Source organism: Sinocyclocheilus rhinocerous, unplaced genomic scaffold (genome assembly GCF_001515625.1).
Source record: "Sinocyclocheilus rhinocerous isolate Xijiao unplaced genomic scaffold, SAMN03320098_v1.1 scaffold797, whole genome shotgun sequence".
In the NCBI taxonomy this organism is placed as follows: Eukaryota; Metazoa; Chordata; class Actinopteri; order Cypriniformes; family Cyprinidae; genus Sinocyclocheilus; species Sinocyclocheilus rhinocerous.
In genome coordinates, this window is record NW_015632978.1 from 165804 (window position 1) to 175750 (window position 9947).

General features: G+C 37.4%; 1 protein-coding gene across 1 annotated transcript in view; it reads right to left on the minus strand.

Annotated features, from left to right (window-relative positions):
- The window catches only part of LOC107743125 (potassium voltage-gated channel subfamily D member 1-like), a 68552-nt gene extending 62019 nt beyond the window's left edge, over positions 1 to 6533 (minus strand). The window contains exon 1 of the mRNA XM_016556250.1: positions 4737 to 6533. Within this exon, the coding sequence (XP_016411736.1) occupies positions 4737 to 5851 (1115 nt within the window). The 5' untranslated portion in view covers positions 5852 to 6533. The remainder of the gene's footprint in view (positions 1 to 4736) is intronic.
- Positions 6534 to 9947: the final 3414 nt, after the last annotated feature.

The window sequence follows — 9947 nt, forward strand, 5'->3', positions numbered from 1 at the left end:
CTAACCATGGTATTTATAGTAAAAATGTGCTTATACTAATAGTAATCAATACACCAAAAAAAACATGGTTACTAAACTTTTACTACAATAAAACAACTGTTAATTTTTGTAAGAGGTACTGTGGTTGTACCGCGGTAAAGTGTAGGACTGAAACTCATTTGAGAACCAATTAATCTGTAAATCTTTCTTTAGATTACAGATTTTATTTCCTATATTTTATTGAAAAAAAATGCAATTCCATATCTTCCCTAATATGCTCTTTGAAAGCAATAAAAAACAAATGTAAATTTTTTAAATGTACTATATATTCTGTGCAAAAAATATAACGGTTAGAGTCAGCGCTGCAGTGCACTGTGCACATTTTAGGACATAAGAGCTGCTCACCCACAGGGACCCAGGTTTAAGTTTGACCTGGGTCATGTCCCAATGCCATTTACCCTCTCTCACCCTATTTTCCTATTTTGTCTACACTCCACTTTCCTTAAAAAGAAAGGCAAATAGGCTGAAAGGTCAAAAATAAATATTATATATAGTTATTAATCTCAATATAAGCAAGAAAATTAATTAATTCATTCATTCATTAAATAGCGTTGAACTGGAATGACAAGAATAGCATCTATCCATATCTAAAATATCTATCATATCTATCCATCCGTCTGTCTGCCTACATATCTTCAATCTATCCATCAATCCGTCCATCATCTAATCTATAAACATTCAATTTTCAGCTGTTTTTAATAAAAAAATAATAATAATAACTTAAGGCCAACATTCAATTTATTTAATTAAAAACGACAGTCATCGTATATTCATTCTTTTGAATTTCAATTTATTCTAATTATACTTCTCAAATTGGTGTCAAATTCAAATTGCAACTGTTTGCCAACTCAATTCAAATGACATTTCCTCTTCACTTCTGCACATTTTTAACTCAAAGCAGTCAAGGTAACTCCTGCCAAGATCACCTCGTTTACGAGCAGCTCCTGTAATGTCTTACACTGGGCTACTGTATCCTGCTTTCTCCCAGGTTGTATTAAATAATAACTTAGAGGGTGCATTAAACATTTAGCACAGTATCCAAATGGAACGAAGCAGACATCTTAATTCAGCAGCTCCTGCTCCAAACGCTGCCCTGTCAAGGTCAAAGGAGAGGAAGCGTAAAGTTGGATATTAAGTCCTGGTAATGTGAATTCCACTCGGCTGCCGCCACAGACCGACCAATCGAATCTTGCACTCGCTGAGAGTCTCTAAAGAGTCTTTGCTTGCTCCTTTGATCTGCACACATGCATTTCTTTCTGCACAGTAAGGCTAAAGCAGAGTGTTTATCCGGCTCTCTCCAGAGGGAACACGGCCAGTCAACCCAACCCAGAATAAAACATTAATGCATCAGGTGATCTCTGTACTGCATCTTCAGGAACAGCCACAAATATATTAATTTATTGAATTCAGACATTCATTAACATGCACGCGGCTGAATCATGCAACCTGATGGAGTTATTTGCCTTTTCATTGCCCGGAATTTCCAAACCACAGAAGTGCATGATTATATTTGGAAAATATGATTATAGGGTTTATAATGCCATACTTCTTGTCGCTCTGTTTTTCATGCATATTAACAAATGCAAACAGAAAGTACTGAATTTGAAAACTGAACATTACTTTTGCTGTTCCAACATGACTGCTTCCAGATTGGATTTTCTTTGGAGACTATACAATGGTCACATAGCCGGGTCTATGTCAAAGTAATTAGTTTGAGGGTGAAATGTCATTGATTATGTTTTAAAGTTGCAGGATGGCGTCACAGACTTATTCTCCAGACAAAAACTTGCTTTACATCATTATTCGCTTCAAATCTTTCCTTCCGCTGTAGCTCTCAAATCTCATTTGCATTTCCGCATATTCAAACATGCCGGCCACAGTGATTTGACAAAAATCATACAAGTTTTAGAACAACATGAGGGTGAAAAGTTTTTTTGTTTTGTTTTGTTTTCTTAATTTAAAAAAGGAAATGCAATTGAAATAGAAAAAAAAATCACTTTTCCGAAAAAAAAAAAAATTTCCTCAAGGAAAAAAACAAATAAATGAATTTCTCAAGCAAATCGGTCTTATTATGGGCATACTAGAAACTTCCAGGCAGACAAAGCCTGTCTATCTTTTTAGAGACAGAGTGAGTGGCACTTGCCTAAACATAAACTCTTCACCTCATTCGCTTGGAGAAAAATTTTAAAACTGAATCACAATACCACACCATTCTTAAACAAACCATGCAATTGAAACCATCACACATGACAAATGTGTGAAACAGGTTAAATAATTTGTTAAAATCAGTTCTAACTACGAGCAATAGCAACAGTGATTATTACTACTAATAAGCACATTATAGATGGCTTTGAGATGTAATCACTGCATATATACAGATAGACTGAAACCATGATACTGCTAGATCAAACATCTGAACCTCTAACATTAATGAGAACCATCTGTTTGGGAGCTACTCTTCATGAAGTGGGTAAATCTAATAATATAATACAGATTATACATTTAGGTGGAAGAGATCATATTATACACACAGTTCAATATGCACACAATTTTATATAAAATATGTAGACTTCTAGATAGCAATAACTCTGCTCAGATATGGTTATCACTGTCTTACCAAAGAAGTGTGCATATAATTTGATGAAAAACTACTGAAAACCTGATAGCAGGTAATATGTATGTGTGCACGATGATCATGTAAACAGGATGATGTATTGCTTGAGAGTGGTAGTACGCAGCTCCTGACATTTGCACGATAAGCTCAGATATTATGATTAATATGGTGCTATTTCCTACATTTGCATAATGCACGGGAAGATTGTCATTAACACTAATGTGAATCTGATATCTAAACCTGTCCACTATTGTTACAGACCATCATCATTCGTCCACTGCCCAAAACCAACAGAAATGTAGTTGCACCAAATTTACAACAATGCAGTGCATCAAAGTATCCAACGTTTACTGGCTGCAACTAAAAATAGTGTGTGAAACCATATGCAGTATGCAACAATATACATTACAAATATGAGTTTGGGCCATAACCCTCAAGTCACTATGATACAAAGTGCAACTGTAACTAAAAATCCGTTGTGTGACTAACAACGGATTTTTACAATACATTTAGAAAAACTCTTTAATAAAGAATAAAAAGTCATGAATCAATCTGAAGGTGTGTCTCATAACATTACAAACTTTGATTTAAAGCCAGGATAGAAATTAAGAAAATAAAGTAATGCAAATTACATAATTTTGATAGTTCAGTCATTTTAATATTAGTCACTGGCTATATATATATATATATATATATATATACATATACACATATATATACGCTATATATACATATATATATATATATATAGCAAAATATATATTTTTTGTATTATATGATGCATAGATAGAATATAGGTCGCACATTAGAAGTCTTCACCTGGAATTTGGCAATTAAATTCAAACTTTTAAATACAAAATTTACATTAAATTGAGTTACACTGACTGATGGCTTCAATAGAAGTGTATTTTAAGAATTTATAACCTAATGAATGGAGTATGGAGTACTACTAATGAAATAGTAGTACTGTATGATACTATGACATTGGGAACATAGCCTGCATGTGCTATAATCTGCATCACAATACTGTGCAACATCTGAATTATTCTCATTGCATCTGTGTGGGTGTTTTCTACCCAACAACAACAAGGAAAAAAAGAAACCATATTGAGATATTTTGCAAAACAGCCAAACGTTTCAGGAAAAAGTTGACTACGCTTAATCTATCCTCCTCATCCTCTGCTCTGGAGCGCAGTGACACAGCGTTCCACTCTTCATCTACCACTCTGAGGGATTAAACTGTATCAATGAACAAGAGAAAACTGGACTGTCATTTCTGCTTCCCTAAAGCCTGACAGCAAACCAATGGCCAGAGACGTGGCTGAAGACTATTGTGCAGAAACAGCGCATCACTCATTCACAGCTCAGTTTATGAGCAAATGACTCACTACAGAGAACTATAAAAGAGGTTTCAGGGTATAAATGGGGGAATCAAAGGCACATATACTGGTTTTATAGCCAGGGGTGATTTAAGTTTCACTAACCTTGCATTTTTTAACATATAGGCAGGTGTCTTACTTAAATTTAAGCAAGAAGAAAATAACTCACCTGTTACTAGAGCCTTTTTTTTTTCTAAATACAAAAATCATAGAAATAATAATATTAATAATATAAAATAATTAAATAATATAAATTAGTGTTTATTTTATTTATTTACTATTTAGATATAATATAAAAACAGTAATTATATATATATATATATATATTTACTGTTTAAAAAATAGTAATTATATATATATATATATATATATAAAAAACAATAGCTTACACAACAGCTATAACTTTACGACAAAACCCTGTTCATATTCAAACTCATTCTTCACTGCAAAAGTTTCATTTGAACTTCTATATAAGAACACTGTCATCATCATAAATGAGCAATGAAGCTGTAAGTGGTTTGGCTCACATGGGAATTTTCTGGAAAGTTCTTAATGGACCTCATCTACTCCTTCCTTAGCTTTTTAAATGCTGCCATGGAACCAGTTTCACTGCAGTCCAAACAAACACCTCTCTGCATATAGAAAACCAATCTGTCGCATATTCAAAACATCACGAGCTGCAGATAAAAAGGGAATGGACTTACCCAAGTGTTGTCATGGTGACTATGGTGTACCAGAAGGAGGCTGGGATGCTGGTGAAGTTGGTTCCCTTGGTGCCTTTCTCGGCGTAGAACATGACGGTGGCAAATATTATGATGGCCATGGTGAGGGAAAACAGGAGGAAGCCCAACTCAGAAGCGCAGCTCTTCAGAGTATAACCCAGGATCCGCAGGCCTTGAGAATGGCGCGAGAACTTGAAGATCCGGAAGACGCGGAACACCCTCAACGTGACGAACGCACCGCTCACGTCCTCGTTCTCAGGCATGACCAGGCCAATGTAGTAGGGCATGATGGCAACAACATCGATGACGCTCATGACCGAGCGCATGAACTTGCAGCGGCTGGGCGCGGCGAAAAGCCTCATGAGGTACTCGAACGTGAAGATGAGGACGCAGGCCGTGTCCATGCAAAAAAACGCCAGCGTGTACTTCTCGCCGCAGGGCAAGTCTTTCTTGCTGCCTTTGAGGGGTCGGCAGGGGACGGTTTCCACCACGTTCGCTATGACCGAGACGGCGATGAAGAAACCCGTGACGTAGTAGAAAACGAGAGCCATGGTGCTTGTGTGGGGGTTTTCAAAGGCGCGCCACAAACGTTCCCGAGATGTGCTGTGCGGCGGAAGTGGAGTATCCGTCGCATTCTCGGCCTCCGTGTCCTCAGCCAAACGTTCCTGGTTCTCTTTCTTGCGGTCCCTGTACTCTTCCATGCAGCAGTCGCCAATAATGTCCGGCACGATGCCGTAAAATGCCAGCTCCTCGTCAAAGGCCTGAATGCACTCCTGCCTCGGGTAGTGAAGCTTGCCGGTTCGGTAGAAGTTCAAAATGTGGCGAAACATCTCCGGGTCCCTGTCGAAGAAATACTCCTGAGTGTCCTCGTTGTAGAAAAACTCCTTTTCCGAGCTGCCCAGCAGAGTGTCGGGATAGCGGTCCAGCGTGTTTTTCCATGTCTGGAAGCGGATCCCGCTCACGTTCACGAACAGGATCTCGTCGTTGCGGCTCTTTTTGTCCACGGGCGGTTTGGGCATGATTTTCTTGGCCAGAGGAAGCCAGCCGACGGCCGCTGCCCTGGCAAACGGTAGCCATGTTGCCACTCCGGCAGCCATGTTTAATTTGGTGGCTAAGCGTTGCTAATGAATCAAATACACCAATGGGGAGAACACCAGTCAGTCCTGAGAAGCTTTTCTGAACCTTTTTGGACCAGAAAGAGTCTTTCCAAACTAATCATCCGAGCTGAGGATCTCAGACTAGTTCCTTGCTTTGTCTGTACATTTAATAAGCTAAGAAGAAATCCTGTGAGGTAAATGGAAGTAGGCGAATGTTTTCATTATCTACTACAAAAAATATGGGGCTGTCAGAGTGTCAAAGCCATTTGAATCTCAGGATCTCCATATATCAAAAATGATTCTGAAATGACCCATTAAAGTTCATCATCTCAAGTCTTTTGTTTGCAGATTGTGGCTGTTCAAAGAATCAGTTCAGCCATTGAAAGGGTTAACCCTCTTGGCCATTTCTTGCAGGCTCTGCCGGAGAATACTGATTTGTTGCTGCGCTGTGCCGTTTCAAATTTGTATTAGTCTGTGATGAGGCTTTCTGAAGTTAGCAAGAAGACTATTTCTCCTCTACTCCATTCTTTCGTTTGAATGTGTTCTCGCTCCTTTTTATGCCATTTCAAGACTCTTGCCTTTAATTTTTCTTTTCTTTCTTCGAGCTTCAAGTGGCTACTCAGTCTCACAAGAGGCTGAGAAGATTTTCAAACGGAGATCTCAGAACCGCAGCCACCTGGACTCCAAGTATGGCCGTTCCTTCATGCTCCTGTCAGGAAACAGCACAACAAATCCTTAGATGACGTCTCAAAGCAACATGGGACGCAGTAGCTACTTTCGCCAGCTTGTTTTACGTCAGAGACTGTTAAAATAAACAAACTTGAGTCTGTTAGCGAGAGTCATTCACACTTTGTGCTACACAGAATACATGTGCCATTACATTTTACATATATAAAATAGGATACACGGAAATACATTCATAAATTGCTTATAAATATATATCTATTTATATTACTTTATAAATAATAAAATACTTTGCATAGAGAGCTATCATTTTTCAATGCAATCAGAAAAATGCTAAGTAGTAAATGTTCAGGTTCACAACAATCAATAAGCAACGTATAAAGTCAATCAAATAATGTGTTTCCCCACTTCTAAGCTAATGCAACTTCCTGTTGCATCTAAATGTCTCAGTATGAAGAACCTCCCTAATCCAGAATCAGATTTTAAAACCAACACAAACTTTTTAGGGTGTCATCACATAACCACACGGCTGTCGGAGGACAGGTGACCCAGCCCAGTCCCAACATAATGCATACAACACGCTCCACAATCAAAAATCAATAATGCATTACTCTACACCTCCTGCTCCATGCGCAAGAACATGCATATAGAAGACAAACAGTAAATTCTGGGTTTACATTAGCACTAATGCAGCTCTGGAGCAAAACACATTAACCAACTTATTCTTTCTTTTTTCGTCAGACGAGAGTGTAAACGCAAATGTAGGTGCTTCTAAATTTCCTTAAATGCACATCCCTAAAGTGACTCCCAAAAACAATGAGAGCCGTAAATAAAACGACATAAAAAAGTCAAGCAAGTTGCCAGCAGTAACGATAAGTAATGACTTATCTTTAAAGACTTGTTACCTCTGAGACAGACGAGAGGAGGAAGAGTTCAATGTGAGGGAAAGCTGATGAAAGAAAGAAAAAGGAAAGAAACAGCAATCTCTCTGCAGCAGTCCTGGCATCTCGCATGCAGCTTGTGAAGGAGCGACCGTAACGCCTAGTCCTCCTTGCCTCTCTCTCCTCTCCTCCGCTGCTGTGTTGCATTCGTGCGCTGCCTCTCTCTCTTTTACTCTCATTTGCTTGCTCAACCTCCCCACCCTCTTTCTCTCTCACACACTCTCTCTCTCTACACTTATACACATCCATTTAAAGCTTAATATCTCTTGCAAATGCATCCTGCCCTACAATGGGTCATAGAGAAGGAGGCAATAGCTCAGGTTTCACACAGCCTGACAATACTAGATCGCACAATCTTCTTGTGCCCTTTGTTGCAGCTTACTGCATTCAGACACATCGCATCCTCTCCTCTTTCAACAGATTGTTTCATGTTGCTCCACCTCTCTCGGCAGTGGGAGCAGCATGAGAATTTCATTCTTATTTCAGTTTCCTCAACTGGTTCCGAGCACAATGGGGTGCCATCACACTTCTGAAAGATGGAGAATGTATTAAAATCGTTGACGAAAAGCTCTGGGAGATGCTTTGGGAGGTTTACAGTAATGATATACAACATTGTCCAATTTCATTTCAGCAATATTGGGAATGGCTTGTTTGGTATCATAAAATTGTATTATATACAGTAGATTATCAGTCAAACGTCTGGACACACTTTATTGAATTTGTGTTACATCTTTTGACGTAAAGCAATGGTTCTCAAACAGGAGGCCCGGGCTCACTAGGGGGCCTCAGTAAACACCCAAGAGGGCCTTAAAGGGGTCATATGATGCGATTTCAAGTTTTCCTTTCTCTTTGGAGTGTTACAAGCTGTTCGTGAATAGATAAGATCCCTAAAGTTGCAAAGACTAAAGTCTCAAACCCAAAGAGATATTCTTTATAAAAGTTAAGACTGGTCCACGCCAGTTAAAATAATTAAAACTATGATAAAACAAGTATTAAAATAAGCTAACACAACTAAAAATCAAGATTTTAGATCACTCTGCAACAATTTTTGTTTGTTTGTTTGGAAAAGTCAAAATCTTAAAAACTTTTTTTTTTGGCCAAGCTCTAAAATAATTTAGCAGGTAAAAATTGATTATGAGTAAACATATACATACATACTGTATACATACAGTATATACACATTTCTATAAATATTCATTTATATACACTACCGCTCAAAAGTTTGGGATCAGTAAGACTTGTAATGTTTTTTAAAGAAGTCTCTATACGCTCATCAAGGCTGCATTTATTTGATCAAAAATACAGAAAAAAAAAAAACAGTAATCTTGCAAAATGTTATTACAATATAAAATAATGGTTAACTTTTGAGCGGTAGTGTATATTTTATATGTATCATTTTTTTCAGTCTGTTTCTCATGAGTTTGGTGCTCACACTACACATAGTGTGACTCATTAAATATAACTACAAAAATAAAATAAATAATAATAGTGATAATGTTATTATTGTATTTTATTTGTTTTATATGTTTAAATAAAATAAGCAAAATAATAAATTATAAGAATTATAAAAAAAAGTATTAAATAAGTCATAAAGGCTGAAAACCACTGATCTAAAAGCTTCTTAAATGCTATACATTTATTTATGATGAGAGATAAATTGTTCCTAAAAATATATTTCTTTGCAAAACTAAAATTCAAATTGTTAAGGTTAGCGAAGAAAAAGCAGTCAACAAGTGTGCCATATACATACCATATCAAAACATCCCATCATTCACAGCATGAAGCTGGCTGATGAAAGTTCAGACTGTGCAGAGCTGGAATTTAGACAAAGAAGAAAGAGTTTCCATTGGTATAATGTTTTTCAGGGGAGTCATTACATAATTCCCATCCTTCCATTGGTATAATTTCATAGTTGACTTAATATTATTCTAAAATGTAAAAATGGAAATGGGAATGTTAATATTAATGAATGAGGAGGTGTGTCCAAACCTTTCATTGGTAGTATATAATCATACATCAGCCATCTTGATCTCTAGATATCAGTATCGGCCTAATCCATTGAAAACCCATATCAGACAACCACTAGTTTACATTCACAAACTGTTCTTTAGTCTACATACTGTATTATTCATGAGGACAAAGGCTGAATTCAGCAGCCTGACACTCATTCATGTAGCATTTATAACAACTGTGCTTTCCATTCCTGTCTTGTGGATGCAACACACATGCGACTGGGGTCTCCGATGGCTTGTTGTGCTCCACCTAAAATAGAGGGATTTGATTACATTGGCATTTATATCTGTCCTGTTTACCCTGTGGAATTAACCATTTAATGTAATAGCATACTGTACACACATGCACATAAACATTGTCTGGTTTCAATTATAGAGCAGGCATTAAATTTCTCAGCAAAGTGTCACGTTAGGGACAGATTGACAGGATGTGCAATTCCATTTTGAGCCACTAGTGGC